This window comes from Apaloderma vittatum, unplaced genomic scaffold (genome assembly GCF_000703405.1).
Source record: "Apaloderma vittatum isolate BGI_N311 unplaced genomic scaffold, ASM70340v1 scaffold15899, whole genome shotgun sequence".
Lineage (NCBI taxonomy): Eukaryota > Metazoa > Chordata > Aves > Trogoniformes > Trogonidae > Apaloderma > Apaloderma vittatum.
The window spans coordinates 1-16,810 of NW_009735925.1; the positions used below are offsets into that span (position 1 = coordinate 1).

Here is a 16,810-nt window from a genome sequence, read left to right on the forward strand (position 1 = left end):
CCTCGGCCAAGACTAATTCTAAATCCACTTAAAACCACCCAAAGCCTCAAACACACATAAAATTCACCCTTCCCGGGGCTGACGTCAGGGATGACAGTTCTCCGCTGTTCGAATATTCGCTTTGTTTTATTCAAACGCCAGAGGTGAAGTACAAACTGTAGTTACACAGCACGTTGTGTCCTTAAAAACGGTTCTCGGTTACATAACTCCAAACAACTTTCAAAACTAAGTTGTTGAACAGTTTTGCCTAAAACGTTGTGGGTTGGTTTTTTTCAGTCGGTTTAAAAAAAGGATTTGAATTACAGGAGTCAGAGTTAAAAGCGGCTATATTTTTTTTCACTCTACAAAAAGGAAAGTGAGGATGCAGTCACAGAGAGTTCCCAGATTCAATCATTTGGAGGGGACGAAGCTTCTCCTAGCAATATCCTCAACTCCAACCACAGCTTTTTCTGAAGCATTAGTGGGTCATCTAACCTGAAAAAACCTGAAGTCCTAAGGGACGCATCTGTTGCATCTGGCTGCACCTGCATGTCACACTGCTCCTAGGAAAGAACACAAGTATTACATAGAATTTACATGGCAAAAATTAACAACAAAACCAGGGTCAACAGATCTGCAGTATCCTTTCCTGTCCTAAATCATCTACTGGACTGAAAAGAACGATGGAAGTTTTATTTCAATAGCATGAATTGAAATTTAGGGAAAAAAGGCTCAGTAAAACTGAAGTCCGCAGATCAGCGAAGGACAACACAAAGCTGTACGCGATAATTTTAATTCCTGAAGCAAATCAAAAACATACAGGTCCTTTAGTGTTTTTACAAAGACTTTCCTAAAGGATTGAATTCATTTCGGTGTAGAACAGAAGAGGGAGGATTGCTCTGCTGTGAGACTAAAAATCAAAGACAAATCTACACGATGCAATACTAGCATTTGAGCGTATAACTTAGAACAGCACTGTGTCATGTGAACAATCGCTACTGATTACATCAAAAATATTATACATCTACTTCTTTCATCTCTTAACGTTATAAGATAGGTCGGGCAAATACCTGGCACCAAAAAATTGATGCATGATAGTTCCAATACGTTAAACAAAATGTACTATATTAGAACATTAATATTTAAAAATTTATGTCGACTTCTCATCCCAATTCAGTGGCTTACCGCTTCCTAGAAATCTTGTTTACCCCCCCCTGGAAAAATCAGCAAATTATTGACTTCACCTTCTTTCACAGTATTCAAGGTGAGTGAAACTTTACTCCTAATGGAGAGGTAAAGGTAAGAGTATTAGTTGATATCGCATTCAAATTACTGTAACAATCTAGTGTCACATTTACGCAAAACCTTCCAGCAGTGTCACAAAGAGTGTCCCAGTTTTTCCAAAACCCCATCGTACAGGGCTTTCTCCCCTCCGCTCCCCAATGTAACAAGTCACTCCAGCATCCGCCGGGCTTCAAACACCAGCAAAAAAAACCTAACACTGACCTGAACGTAACCCCCTGCGAGTCATACGAGGAGCTAATAGGTTACTATTCACCCTCTACTAATTATTAGTCTTGATTTCCCATTTGTAGAGTAACATTATTGTAAAATCTAACTCTTGGCAGCACCTGCATCGCTGGTTTAGTTTCTAGAAAGAGCAGTCCAGGTGCTGCTGTATTTGCTATACATTTTAATCGAACGAGTGTAATATACAATTCATATTTGAACATTATGTCACTCGAGTCCACACAATGTCCATCCAATCAATCAACGCGGTGTTGCAATAAAATACGCAATCTGATTTATCTAATAAAAGTTCCTTATCAGAGCCGAGAGAGATCCAATATCAGACCGAAGCCAGAGGCAATCGTAAGGAAATAACCAAGTGCGCTTCACGCGGGCGAGCGTTCTGACAGTATTTAATGGTTTGCAGCATCTGCTTGTCGCGGCCAGCCTTCTTCCTCGACGCCGGAGTCGTACTCTTCTTCAGATGAATCTTTAGTGGGAGCCCTACAATTAAAACAAACTGATCAGAAACTTTAGAAAGCGAGGAAAAGAACTGAGACAGCCTCCGTGGCTTCTAGTAAAAATGCCACCTGCACAGTGCCCCAACGACAAACACTCTGACAAGCATCCACCTGCTCAACAACCCTCTGGTCTGAACTGGCGAGGTGCATATTTAGGCTGCCACCAGTACAGACTCTCATTACTGAAAATCAAAAGGCTACTGAACGCAGTTAACTCCTTTGATTTCATCAGTAAATTTAATATTTCCAGCAAATATGAACGCGGGTGCTCTACAAGGTCACTTAAAGCAACGATTGGTGCAAGCGTAACACTTTGCATTCCAGTCTTTCCCCGTGAGCCAAGCGTCAACACGGGCAGGAGAACACAAAGCACGTATCGCACTGGAGAAAGTCACTCCAAAAAGCTGTCAGGGGTAGAAACCAGGCTGGTGTTCCTAACTTTCACATCTGTGTTTTGAACCATTCCCTCACAACTCCACCCCTTTGGTTCACTAAGATTTTATTTTTTTTTTAAATCCAGATTTGCTCCACCCCATTGTTAGGGTCACACAATCTTCCCAACATTGCAGTGATTATTTTAACTAAAGCTCAGCAAATCAACAGACGAGCCTTTGTGGCTCTCTGCTGCTGCAAGAGTGATGGAGAAGAAAACTTCAGCAGCTTGGAGCTTGCATTAAAAAAAACCAAAACAACAACAAAAAAACAGAACATCAGCGGCAGAAAGTAAGAGGAGGAAGAATTCTGTTTCGGAAACTTTACTACAGTCATAACAGAACTTCAAGTTTTTTAGTGTTAACTCACGATGCTTGTGATTTACTTCTATTTCTACAAGTATACACACACACACAAGTAACGTCATGTGTAAGTTTATTTTTAAAATTCTATTTAAAAACTAAAGCAGTACAAACCCAAAGTCTATAGGACAGAAGAGGCACTAATTCAGCTGTGTACAGAGAATTGGATCCTTCTCAGGTTGTGAGCCCGATTTTGTGGTTTTTATACGCTCGTTTGTACAGCAAACACCACAACACCTGCCTGGCTGCACCACTCATCTGCTCTGATACTCCCCTCAGGATTTTACCTAATGTATCCTGGCTCTTTCTTGCCTTCTACAACATCTTTGTCAACTTCCACGCATACAATGTCAGAATTGGGCACTTCGAACATGGGCTCCAGCAACAGCTTCTCCTGCAAGAAAATAAAGGGAAAAAATACATTTCTGCCTTCTTTTCCGTCACAGTCCAGTTAGTGAGAGATTTTCAGAGCTGGAGGGGTTCTCTTAGAATTCCAAAAACCCAGCTTTATAGAGAGACTTCCTGTATCAATGCAAGACCCAGAACCAAGTGAGGTTTTGAGTGAATATTGTCACAATTAGGTCTATACCCACGACTGTAGGTAGCTTCACTTACCCAGTACAAGATTTAACTCACCATTATAGAACGAAGACCTCTCGCACCAGTTTTTCGGTCCAGGGCCAGTCTGGCTATAGCCTTCAACGCATCTTCAGTTACATTTAATTCACACTACAGAGAGAAAAAAAGTAAGTTTAGTTGATTTGGTTATCCAATCTAAACCAGTCAGGTTTTAACAAGTTAAATTACTTTTTCTTTTTTTTTTCCTGGAGTGGGAAGGTGCATATATGAGGGAAAGAAGCAATTTCAGTTGACATTTTGGATCACTTTAATGCTCTATTCATAAACAAGAACGCTGAAGAGCCGTCCAACAAAAATTCAAACCTTATCCATGCTGAACAGTGCCTGGTATTGAGGAACCACAGCATTTCGTGGCTCGGTAAGAATCCGCACAAGGGTTTTCTCATCAAGGCTGTGCAGAGGAACCACAACAGGCAACCGTCCCACAAACTCGGGAATCATGCCGAACTCAATGAGATCTCTGGCTTCCACGTGACGCAGCAAACGATCCTTCTCCTCAATATCTTCATGCGGATCGGACTCGCCGCTTATATTTGCCAGATCAGCTGCTGCTGCAGCCCTTCTGCCTTTTCCCATATTAGATGGTGTCCCAAATCCTAGATACTGCAAAACAAATGTGTCATATGCTTACAGAACTGCAACAGTTAAGTTTTCTTTATGTAACTGTCACGTTACAGAATCGCACACTCACTTTTTCATTTTTCCTCCTGCTGATAATTCTGTCAAGACCATTAAAAGCACCAGAAGCTACAAAGAGGATGTTTGTTGTGTCAACCTGCACCGTTTCTCCACGTAGCTTACGGGAATTCTTTTCTGGAACGTTTACTATTGTGCCTTCTAGTAATTTTAACAAGCCCTAAGAAGGAAAGAAGAAATAAGCAATATAAAATTCCACGGTGTAGCATCATGTCAGAAGGCACACCATACTGTGCTTACTTTCACAGATGTACTTAGAATTTTTTGCTCTCTTACACCTTTATAGTTAAGTCTCTAAAGACATCAGGTTTCCATATGAGACAATCCTACTCAAGGATAGACAAGAATCTTCCTTTGCTGTGACTCCCATGCACATCATGAGCTGCCCTTCACAAGGAGTTTCTTTAAAAGTTTTGTTGACATGGAGAAAGGTACCTCTGTCCTTCCCTACATCACGCAACTTGTTATCTGAATGCTGCAAAGATTTTCAGTTTAGAAGTTTCTATATGAAGCAGTCTCGAGTTGCTTTTGAGATTTATTTTTTTTAAATGAAGAAAGAAGATAATTAAGGAACTCTGACTCCACACACATGCCAAATAAGATGATATGTAGACTCGACAGGCTGTTTGCTTACGGAGTACAATCACTCCACGGAAGTACTTACTTGTTGAACTCCTTCTCCTCCGACATCCCGTAACTGATGAATACCAGGAACGCTGCCGATCTTATCTACTTCATCCAGAAAAACAATTCCTGCAGTTATAGAAAATGAATTGAAGGACAACTCTGTTCTTTAAGAGAATTGGGAACTTACACACAGGTGAGAAGATAAGACAGGAGTAGGCTACTCTACTTCCATACTGTAGACTGCAAAAATGTCCAGCTATGGACAGGAACAAAAACTACAGGATATGCTGAGAGCTCTTTTCAGGTTTATTATTTCCGATTTGAACTCAGGTGCACACAACAGAATGTAAGTCCCAGAAATTCTTCTGGTTTCAACGTTTAGAGCACTTAAGTGAGATTACAAAGACTACGAATGAACTTCAGGAACCGCACCGTGAAAGTTTACCTTGCTGAGCTTTTTCTACGTTGTAGTTGGCATCTTGCAGGAGTTTCGCAATGACAGATTCAATGTCTTCCCCGACGTAGCCAGCTTGAGTGAGGGTGGTACAATCACAGATAGCAAATGGCACATCTAGGCATTTAGCTAGAGTCTGAGCCAGCAAGGTTTTACCTGATAAAACAAAACCCCTACGTTGTAATTTCTTTAGAGCTCGAAACTCCCAAATATTTACCACAGGATCACCATTATGGTCATTAAGACATTTTGAATTAGTGTCAGAATGCTGATATATTCATATAAAAATATTTTCCAAAGGAGCCATTTTTCATAAACAGTGGTTTTCGTATTGGCAAGCTGTACTTCTGCATTAGATTAATACTGCACATCTGAGGCGGCTTGAAATGCATACAGTATCACAAGTAAAATGTCACACGATATAAAAACCAAAATTCATGTACTTGCATAGATTAAAGATTAAATAAATCAGTAGTCCTTTGCAGACAACTCAGGCTGCAGTGCAAAGTCCAACTGCTCCTGCTTTGAAGTCGGGGAGAAAATAAAATTAAAATATTACTCAGTGAATGTTCTCCCAAATAGTCTGCAAAACACTCATCACTTCAGCACAAACACTCCCATTTCCTAGGAAAACACAAATATTATTTCTCTTTTAGTCTCCCTGTAACTGATTTGTCCCAGAGATGAAACAACACTGGGCACAGCATCTCAGCTCGACATCTAAAGCAGAGAATTTTTCAATGTGTCTTATTTCAGCTTAGGGAGATTTAAGCCTTTTAATCAGTTAGTAAATAATATAGGCATTTAAAATCCACTCCCCCCCCAAAAAAAAAGGGAAACCACATGACCAGACCTCCTTCCTTTTCAAGGCCATTTAGTTCAGCTTGTTACCAAGGCATTAAAGCACAAAATCCCAATTTGGAACTCACAGTTTAGGTTTTTATACACCAAACTGGAATCATCACAATAGAGGAAAACATTCCTTAACAATCAGTTCTAACAAAAACCTTGACCCCTATAAAAACACCCAACCGTATACCTGATCCAGTTGGTCCAAGCAGCAAAATATTACTTTTTTCAAGTTTTATGTCATCATTGGGTGAATCTAGTACTTCTCCTCCCCGTTTTTCCTGAGGTATCTGCTGGTTCATTTGTTGCTGCATCGATGCTCCTAAAGCGTTCCCGTGTGGACTGATTCCAGCGATCTGCAGCAGTTCTGAAGAGAACAGTAACAGCACTGTTTGAGCACTGACAAGCTCTGCCATTACCTTAAAATACAGACAATAAAAGCCTGGTTCCTCTCTTTTGTTCTGCAAATCTCTAGTCCTGTCCCTACAGAAGTTTACAGACAGGACTGTAAAAGGAAATGGGGCACAATTATCAAGAAAGCATAAGTTCCAATCATATTTTTTGCACATATGAAAAGAATTTCCAGGGGTACAGTGGAATATCTAAAACTATTCCTCTCCACTAAAAACAAGAGAAATCTTCAGCCTCTAAAAAATTAACTATAATTTATTTATTTATTTTAACACAAGAAGAAATAAAACCAACGTGTTCAGCTCTAAGATTAAACAGTATGATGATACACTATAACAATTAGAAAAGCATAGCACAGGTATACTCTCAAGACTTAAAAACTTGTCTCAGTTCAGTTGTTACAGGTTTTCTAGCTACACACAGAGCTGGATTTTCTTTTTTTTCAGAGCACTAGTTTTAAATTGGCTCGCAGGGTAGAATTTTGAACATTAAGAAAACAGCTTTGAAGAGGTGTTAACTGGGATTACAAATTGATCTACGCGCCACTAAAGAAGTAGTTCAATAGCCAGTGAGAAGTTCCAGTAGACTGAAAACAAAACATCACTGACATCAACCAGACTCCCTCCAAAAATTAAAAAAAAAAACAACTAAAGAGGCATTCCGAGGTTCAAGGTGAGAGTGCCTTTCAAGAGTACAAATATCCTGCAGAAAACAAGTGCCTAACTTCCTTTATTCTACATCACATTATATTCTGTACGGCATTGCTATTATAATCACACCTCAGATCTAAGTAAAACAAATAAATAAGAAGTAATCCCTTTTCACTTGGTCTCCTGAGAATAATTCTAAGGACAGACAATTACTTAACCAACTTCCAAGGTATTTTTACAACTTACTTGCTTTCCAACTAGAACTACATAAAGAGTCAGATCCTAGTCACCTGCATTAAAAATACGCTCAGTGAAGTGTCCTTGCAGAAGAAAAGCAAACAGGATTTTAGGCAGCATCTCAAACTAGCGGGCACTAAACACTGGTCTACGTTCACATCGTAAGAGTAGATATTGCAGAGGAGGACATGAGGAGAGAGTTCACTTACTTGTAAATCTGTACTCATCCTCCCGTCTTCTGATTTCTAATTCTAAGAGAGAGGATGAAAACAGTAATAAAAAATAAGTTTATAAAAGCTTATAAATCCTCCACCTCTTGCCCTCTTCTGAATACACCTCGTTGCTGTGCATGAACGTGTTCCTAACAAGAAATCCCCACACAGATTTTATTGCTGTCAAGATTAACCCAAAGCCCAACCTGCCTGCTTTCAAAATGACACCAAGCTTTCCACTACTTAAAACACTTAACAGACTTAACAGTCTGTTAGCTCTGATTAGATTTTAGTTTAAATCCACAGGGAAAAAAACGCTACAATATATCTCAGTTTTCAAAAGGCTTCCTTAAACCCTCCCATTTATATCCAAGTGTTACAACGGAAGATTTCACTGATTTCTATGTGCTTTCCATTATTGATGTTCACTGCCAGTCCCTCTGCGTGGGCACTATTTTATCTTCCTGCGGAGGCTCGGGAACTTCTCTGTGCCAGGTACACAACTGCTCTCCTACCACTACCAGAAAAGCGCTACTACTGTTTCCCCCTCAGTTAAAATACTTCTTTAGACAAATTCCAAACCCAGAGAAAATTGTTTGCTTAGCATACTACTTATTGCAAAACACCTGAAAAAAATAAATAAATATCAAGGTACATTTTGAATCAGAGATGGTAACTTAATCCTTTTTCTAAAAATAAGTTAGATCAACATAGCTACGCACTTACTCAGTAGCAAAAGTACTGCCAAGAGTAACCCCATCTACACCTGCCAGATATGGAACAATGCTTTGGTGACCACCAGACGCTGCCAAGAGCAGCAAGGCAGGTTAGAAAACGAGCTATTCATCAAATTCACTGTGCAAAATATCGCCCTCACGATCTGCACCGTGGATTGCAGGTTAAGCAGCAGATTTAGTGTTAAGCAGTAAATGAGATTAGAAAGAAAAGTTTACGAGGCTCATATAAAGTTAAATACTTAATAGCATGTGTCAGTAAAAAAATGCTACCCATGTGAACATGGTAGGCAATCATGAACCTTCTTGATTACTGCTAAATAAATCACCACAAGTTCGCATATAGTGAAAATTAAATCCAACATAAATTCTGTTAGCTCATTCCAATTAAACAAACTTTAGTGCTGAGGTCAAGCCTTTCTCAGGTTTCTTAAGTCAGAGCCCTGAAATGGTTACGTTTTAGTTGACCAGAAAAATACCGAACATCATACAAACCTCTCGGTGTTAAAGAAGTCTGCTTTTCAACTTCTGCTTGCTGCCTCAGGTTAGCTGGGATATTATTGTAGATTCTCTTGTAATGATTGTACACAGCAACTGAAAGCACCTTCTTGGCAAAACACTGACCAACAACGTATTTGTCGAGGTAGTTATAAATCTGAAAGACAACACAGTTTTAAATAACACTTCTAAACCGCCTTGCAGCCAAAAAGAAAAAACAGTACATGGTGCTTCAGATGGACTTTAGTCTAAACCAGCCATGATAGAACTGAGAAATAGAAACCCAACATCTAAAATACAAAATACATTCCTGTAGATAGGTTTACTGAGAAATGTGGTGCTGTGTCTGGTAGTTCTCCCCTATTAATATTTAAACTTGCTGTCATTTTCACCCAAGAGGAACAGAAATTCAAAAAATATTTAATGTCTTACAAAAGGTCTACCCAGGAGCCGCACGTGGCTTCAGAAATCCCTACAGTTCACTAGGAACTGAGAAGCAAAATAAGCTCCCTCACTACGCAGAGGAGAAAAACCAAATGACTTTAGGATGCCAAAAGCTGATTGATCATGGTTCTTACCCAGAAACAGGTCAAATAAAAGGTTCAGCAATTACAGAAAGAAGCTGCTAACACTAGGGTGTAGAATACGAGGCCACAGCAGGAAATAAGAGAGATTATCGTTGGTGAATGTTGAGGTTAGTCTCGGGGTCACAAGGAGAAGATGAAGGTACTGGACTTCAGTCACAAGACAAAGCCAGAGGGAAAGAAGCCCAACGACTTTTATTGGATCCACTTGTTCCCATTATCAGTGCTCTGCTGGGTCACGTAGCCCTCAAAGGTTTAATCTTGAGCTAATCCTCTTTCTTGTTTGTTTCTCTCTCACAGGAGACCATCACACACCTGGCGCAGATTAAGAGGCAAAGCACCTCACCCTGCAGCCACCCAAGGAAGCTCTGTGGTGAAACGCAGAACCGTACCTTCTTGGGTGGAGGTGGGGGCTTCTGCTGGAATGCCAATTTCACAGCTTCTGCTGCTGACTCGGGCTCCTTAATGATGCTCTTTTTTGTGTCGGCCTCCGACAGCACCACGAAAAAGTGGTGGCACTTTTCACACTTCACGAAACGGGTGGAAGCTGCCGAAGAAGTAAAAGAAACCGGTAAGAGGCGTCACTTGGGCAGCATTCCTTCAGCTGCCCCAGTTGACCAAACACAGGACAAGCACCTGTAAGACAGCACGGCCACTTCCACATTTACACAGTGCTTTCCCTTCCATTCCCCTTAGAAGCTTTAAAAGCAATTTGAAAGAAAACTCATCTGGACACGCTCCTGTGTGACCTACTGTGGGTGATCCTGCTCTGGCAGGGGGGTTGGACTGGATGATCTTTTGAGGGCTCTCCCACCCCCTGACATTCCGCGATCCTGTGAATTGCTAGACCATGAAATTTGACACAGAGGGAATACCATCTACCCAAAAAGTCACAATGTGGGGCAGCAACAAAGTAAGGGATTAAAAAGCAAAAAAATCCATTTAATACTTTTTCAGTAACACGAACCTTGGAAGAGGAAACTTTGCATCTCGGCATGATGCAAAACAAGGGCTTACAACTATGAAGGAAGAGCTCCTAATTCAAACTAGCAGTCAAAAAACCAGCCCTGTGGTTAGACATCGACTACTCTGAAGTGCAGGGAAGCAGTTTGCAATCCCAAAGTCAGCACACAGCAGGTTCAGGAAAGAGCAGCTGCGGGAGCTCCCGGTCTCAGCACCCCACTGGCTGTGGAACCCCCCAGAGCGCCCTGGAGTCACCTAAGATAGGGACAGGGAGCACAGCGAGGTCACACAAAGGGCTCATCCCAACGAGAGGCAGCTGGGGTATGCAACACATGGTCAGGACTTTGATGTTTTGCAACATTTTTTGCTCATTTATATTTTACTGGCAAGAGAGGAACAGATTTCTTTCGAATTCCAGAAGCTGAACCTTCCCACCTCTGACTTTGTGAGCTATGCCTCAAGAAATCGTGTTATCTGCAAAGACTGCTTTCAAAAGCCTGCAAACTAAAATTTCCAATCCTTCCCCTCCCAGCTTTGGACAGCAAAGTTGAAATAATTGAAAACAGGCATTAGAGAAGAATAAATTTCTAATACAAAATACATTTTTTTTTCTGCTCATGTTACTATGCTATTTAATGCAAAACACATGCAATAGGATTGACTTAGTGTTGATATATTAGTAAATGTATTAAATTAAAAGCAAAGCAAATGTAGCAAAACAACCACACGAAAAGATTCAGTATCAAAACTTCTGAAGTCACAAGAAGTTTTTAGAAAGTGGCTTGGACATCAATACCAGCAGATTTTAATACCAGCCCCTAGCAACAAACAAGCTGCTTATTTATAACTTGTTGTTGCCTCCCATAGAGCTGGCATCAGCAAAAGAGGTGCAGATTTATTTTTTGTTTAATATTAAACACATCTTACAACTGGATAAGTAAGACCAGCAGATTCTTTTAAGAAAAAAGCTCATAATACTGCACTTTATTAACTCCACTCCAAAGAAAATTTGTGTAACAGCTGGAAAGTTCTCTTGGCAACAGCCCAAACTGACAGGAATGCAACGGAGAACCACTTGCAGGCACCTACCTTCCTTACATAACTAGTATTTAGCAACAGTATTGCAGGGGAAAAAGCCCAAACTTTCTCCCAATGCTCACTCAAAACACCTCTGGTATTCTTAATGAGTACAGTGCCATGAAGCTGTTTTGTCCTGCCTTAAGCAAAAAGCTTTATTAGGATGGAACAGCCATGGAAATACTTGCCCCCTTTATAGATCCACAGGAATGGTTTAAAAAAGTAGAAAATAAAGAGCAGGCTACAGTAATACTATTATGCATCTTTAAAATAGACTTAGTCCTCATTTTCAACAAGACCAACAGGGTCTGTGGTTATAGGGAAACCTTGGTGCACAGGATGCCCCAGGAAAAAGCCTTGGTTATCAAAACAGCTGTGAAATCGGGCAGTTTCTATCATCTACACAGGCATCTGGAAAAAAGTATCAATACGAGCTTTAACAGAACAATAAACGTTCGAGAAGCTTGCTCTGAAACACAAGAAACCAAAGCTTCAGTACTGCTATCTGCCCTAAAACTGATTGCTCAAAACGATCCCCCAAATGCTTGAAGGATTCACCTTACAAACACTCCTAAGGTTGAGATCACGGGCTCCTGTGAAAGGGTTAGAAGATAAAAAGACACCAAGAAAAAGAGGACAGGGAAGCTTCTTGCCTGGTAAGCGTGTGGAGTGGCTGGGAAGTCTTGCATCGGAGGATGGGAGCCAACCTGACGCATCAGGCAGAGACAGTAAAAACAGCGCCTCAGCAAGGCTGCTTACAGCAATCAGCTTTGCAGCTATTGGATTTCACTCCACATCTGAGGCTCACACCGTATTTCACCGATCACAAAACTCACCTTAGAGTCTCACAACCCAAACCGACGCAGGAACGGATGGAAAAGTGCGTCAAAGCAAAACGCCTGTTGGGTCGTGTCCTATTCTGCTTTGGTTGTTAATTACTGGGAAAAAAACATCGCCAAGCAAATCCTCCTGCAGGATTTGTGGATACAAAGTGAAGCCCCGTTGAAAACAAGCTCCGCTGGACAACCAGCCTGTCATGCTGCCACTTAATGGCAATTAATTTACTAAAAAACACGGCTTTTATTTGGTATTTTGATTTCCTATTTCTCTCAAAACGACTGAAAAACCTAATACTTCAAAAGTGAAACAAATGCTAATTGCGTATTTTCCTTTGGCTTTAGATGTTTAATGAAGGCTCTGCAGTCTGGTAATTCAAAACAGAACTGAGCAAATTCATCATTTTTCCTGACTAAGCAACATCAAAAGCTCATCTGAAAAATCAAGCTGCAGCGTGTTTAACACAATCAGCAACCCATTCATCTGGGGCAGAACAAGATATTTTTTTATTAGTTTTTGCTGACTTTTTTAAAATTGTTTTTAGGCTGATTAGAACTCAGTTCTGTTTTCTAGCTGCTTTATATTCTACAGTTTGGCTGGGAAGCAGTGTGCTCAAATAAACAGACTAAATCAGAAGGATACAGGTCCAGAAAAAAACTTGACCGTGACTTCTGAGAAATTAGAGCAATTACAATCTTCAGTTTATCTTTTTTTTAGGTTACCAATTACTAGAAAACTGACGACTGCTGTGCTCAAGCGGAACAAGTCTGCTCTGCTCTGTTATCTGGGGGCACCGTGCTTAGTTTGAGCCAGTAACAGACTTCAGTTAAAGGCTGCAAAACCCTACAGCCTCCAAGCAGAGCATGCAAGGATGCGAAAAGGAGATAGATCCAAGTGGACTTCCTCATATTTTCACTTTCAAGCTCCTGACAAACCCACAACTTTTTTTTTTTTATCAGTACAAAGGGGATTTCCAGTGCCGAGCTGTTTGCAGTCCCTGGGCTGTTCTGAGGCCGGCATGCCAGAGTGGTCTCACCACTTGTGAACCTGAGATTTTTTTTTCCCCAATAACTTTAGTATGAACGAATCCTCCTCCGAAGAAAGTTTTCAAGAGTGCTTAAAGACAATACACTGACAATACACTAAATCGCAGCTCTGCTTTCCAGGGATACACAGCGATTGTTCTACTCTGGGGTAACACTTGAAATGTGTTTCCAGATAAAAGCATAAACTCCAGGTTACAAGGGGAACAAACACAACCACGAAGGGAGTGAGTTTCAAAACGTCTCTGTCAACTCAGGAACCATCTGATAAGAAGGTAAATAAGGTTAAAAATCCTTCCACTGTCAACCACACCTAGTCCAGGAAGAGGCCAACGTACCAAATGCCACATAGGATTGTACTTCTAGTTCGATTATCTAGTGCCAGATTTTTCAGAACACCTTGTTGTCTCTATTTTAAGAGGAAAAAAATCCCACAAACTTCTTATTTCTGGGGAAAACAAATAGTAGCTGAAGACTGATCCTTTTAACTAACACAAATAAATATATTGTTATTACAGGACTGTCTTGGGATTCCCAATGTTTGACCATTTCTATTAAACAGTGTTTTATATGAGTAGCAGCAAATAATAGCACATCCGCTCATTATTTCCATGAACGACAATATTAACAACTGTGGAATGAGTTTATGCTGAGCTCCCCTTAAGCTGCTTAGTGCACAAGTCTGATTCTGACTTGATACTTCCTCTCTGAGCCCCACCAACTAACAACAGGTATTTGCTTTCCGACGACTATTTTCTAGCCTGGTCTCATTAGCACTGAAATCAGGAGAAACACCCTCAAGCCTGATAGAATGTAAAGCATAACTGGCATTCATTTGGATGGTACTTTAAAAAAAAAAACAAACAGTAGCTATTGCTGCTGGACATCAGGCATCCGCTGCATTTTGGATTTTCTATTTGGACTTTTCAACCTCTCGTTTGGAATGTATTATGGATCTGACTTTGCCAAATACCATCCTAGCAAACCATCTGTCACATACTAATTCCTCTGCTGGATAAGCACCTTGGTCACAGTACGTGCAGGATTAAAGTTCTGTTATTTAGTAAAGAAAGGAGAGGCATTACAAGCGCACATATATCTAAGTACACACTTATGAAATGGATAGAAAGAAATATCAGTAGTTAAAATGGTATTGTTTATGTGAGCATCTTTTCCACCGCATAACATCTAACAAACTACTGCAAATCTGCACATTCACAGCTGCAGTCCCAATTCTGTTGCTGTGTTCTGCTCCACCCCACGTCATGGGAAATTACACAAAGGGATCCACAAAGACAGCACATGCTTACACCAACAGGGCCAAACCAAGCATGACAAATTATTTTACGTGCTCTAATTAGGTAGGCTATAACTAAGCTATCAGGACTATGTTAGTTCACAAATGCAGTCACATCCGTGCCTATTTTAGAAATAAAAGATTCATTAAAACTTACACACGAAGGTCTCCACGTGCGTGCACAAGTCACCGCACTTGGGGCAGCGTAGCTGGTTCCCTCCTTTCCCAGAGCTTCCAGAGCTTGACTTCTTACCACCCCCCTCACCGACAGACTTCTAAAAAATAAAAAGATTTCCAGACAATTAGCCCCAAACAATGGAGCCGTTCCATCAGGCATTTAGCAGTACGTTTACGGAATCCAGTAATGTGAATATTGCAATAGCTGAATGACAAAATAACTACTGTCAGGATTTTATTTTTTTAAAGGCTTTGAAAAAAGAACAACTCGATACAAGCACTTCGAAGCGCACACACATCTGCTGATTTGGATGCCCACGGAAGAAGCATCCTGGACCTACATTAGAACTGCTCGAATAACAACAAGCTAAACTGCGTCAAGAACGTCTTGATAGTATATTTCAGCATAATTTATTCTAACCCTAGAGAAGGAAACGAAGCATACTTATAGAAAGAATAATTTCATTATCGCAACCGTGTTGATTCTAAGGGTTTCTGAAGCCACAGCTCTTCTCACGTCCTTGACAGATGTAGCTATGCTGGCAGATGGCTGTAGGGTAGGCATGGCCTATAAAACAAGCAGCTCAGAAATTGCTCAGAAATATTTTGTTTTTTAACTTCTAAGGCAGAGTTCCCTGACAGAGACAAACTTGTCTTTCTCCACGTTACCCTGACTAGCAGTGCTCAAGGTTAACATTTTTACAATCTATGTCTGTTCTAGGCCTCTGTACTTTGATTAATAAGAAAAGCTACTGTATTTTAGGAAACAGCAAAAGATCACTCCTCCCTTTTCTAAGGTATTTTTTGAATCTTGTTTGCCTACTCATCTCTCCTTACAATCCTTCTCAAGGAAAAAATACTATTTTTTTTAATCCTCCTCCTTTATTTTTCAAACAAGTTTAATCTGAACCTTCAGAACACACCTGTGTCATCTGGACAGCTCCTCAGCTGTCACAACACGCCCCACTAAGGCAAAGTCATCACCTGTGAACTTTCAAAATCTTATTTGCTGACTAAAGAGCAGTTTTATCCTCAGGTAATCATTTATCTGAAGCAGCTGTTTATTAACTATAATTATAGAGAAAGACTAGGATGAAAATAGATTGCAATTTACTAACAAGAACAAAACTAGGCTCCTCACAACCTTACCTAGCTCAATACAACTACCAAACCTGTGCTGAAACCAAAAATATTTTTAAATGTACTTACTTTACAAAGCCTACCTGGGAGTAGCAGGCTTTTGAAGGAGAAGAATTCTGATTACTACTCTTTCCTGAGATCCTGAAACCTGTTGTGGATTTAAAACATTCTACAAAGTTTTCAAGTGTCCCTTTACACCAGGCAAAAACCCCCATTTATAAAACTGGGAAAAGCATTACAGGATGTTTATTAGGTTTGTCTGCTAAAGAATTCTCAGTACCATTTATTTTTCTTCCCTGCAGCAATGGAAAGGATTAGAAATGTCAAGAATGAGCAAAAATATTCAAAAATACTCTAATTTTAAGTAAGGATAAAAATCTACTACAACCACTTAAGAAATAGTTTATATAATCTATTGAAAAACCTAGTACATGAGATTACCTTGCTTCCATCTCCAGAACCATCCTTGCTTGCACCATCCTTTGAAGCAAAATACGCCGGCGTTTCTGAAAAGTTTCTAAGAGGAATTCGTCTCAGGGAACAAGTTTCAAAAGTCCCAAGTTTTCCTAAAACAGGAATGCGTGTACGACCACAAGTAATACCTAAAAAAATAAGAATAATTAATTAAACCATTAAAAGCAAATATTAAAAATAGTCAATTTATAATCCCAATTCCAATCTCCAATCCCAAACCCTAGGATTTCTTTACATTAAATGGAACTCAAAGGTTTTGGTAACGGAACTCAAGTCTGAACATCCAGATTTCAGTTATCCAGAACAAATTCTCTTTACCACCCTAATGTTCACCTCATTAAAATCCACCTGGGCTGTCCAAAAATGACTCAAAAGTAATTCTAGACCCTCTAATGTCAGACAATTGAG

The 16,810-nt window shown here is 40.1% G+C and overlaps 1 protein-coding gene across 1 annotated transcript; it reads right to left on the reverse strand.

Moving 5' to 3' along the window:
* Window positions 1-1,656: 1,656 nt before the first annotated feature.
* CLPX (caseinolytic mitochondrial matrix peptidase chaperone subunit) lies at window positions 1,657-16,526 on the reverse strand. Its single transcript, XM_009876788.1, has 13 exons — window positions 16,370-16,526; window positions 14,769-14,883; window positions 9,787-9,941; window positions 8,808-8,967; window positions 7,576-7,617; window positions 6,259-6,435; window positions 5,211-5,375; window positions 4,803-4,891; window positions 4,134-4,298; window positions 3,746-4,045; window positions 3,440-3,532; window positions 3,091-3,197; window positions 1,657-1,992 (listed from the first exon to the last, which is right to left on the reverse strand). Exons 6-13 carry the CDS (start codon window positions 6,380-6,382, stop codon window positions 1,902-1,904), a joined length of 1,134 nt encoding a protein of 377 aa, XP_009875090.1. The 5' UTR covers window positions 6,383-6,435; window positions 7,576-7,617; window positions 8,808-8,967; window positions 9,787-9,941; window positions 14,769-14,883; window positions 16,370-16,526; the 3' UTR covers window positions 1,657-1,901.
* Between the last annotated feature and the right edge of the window lie 284 nt (window positions 16,527-16,810).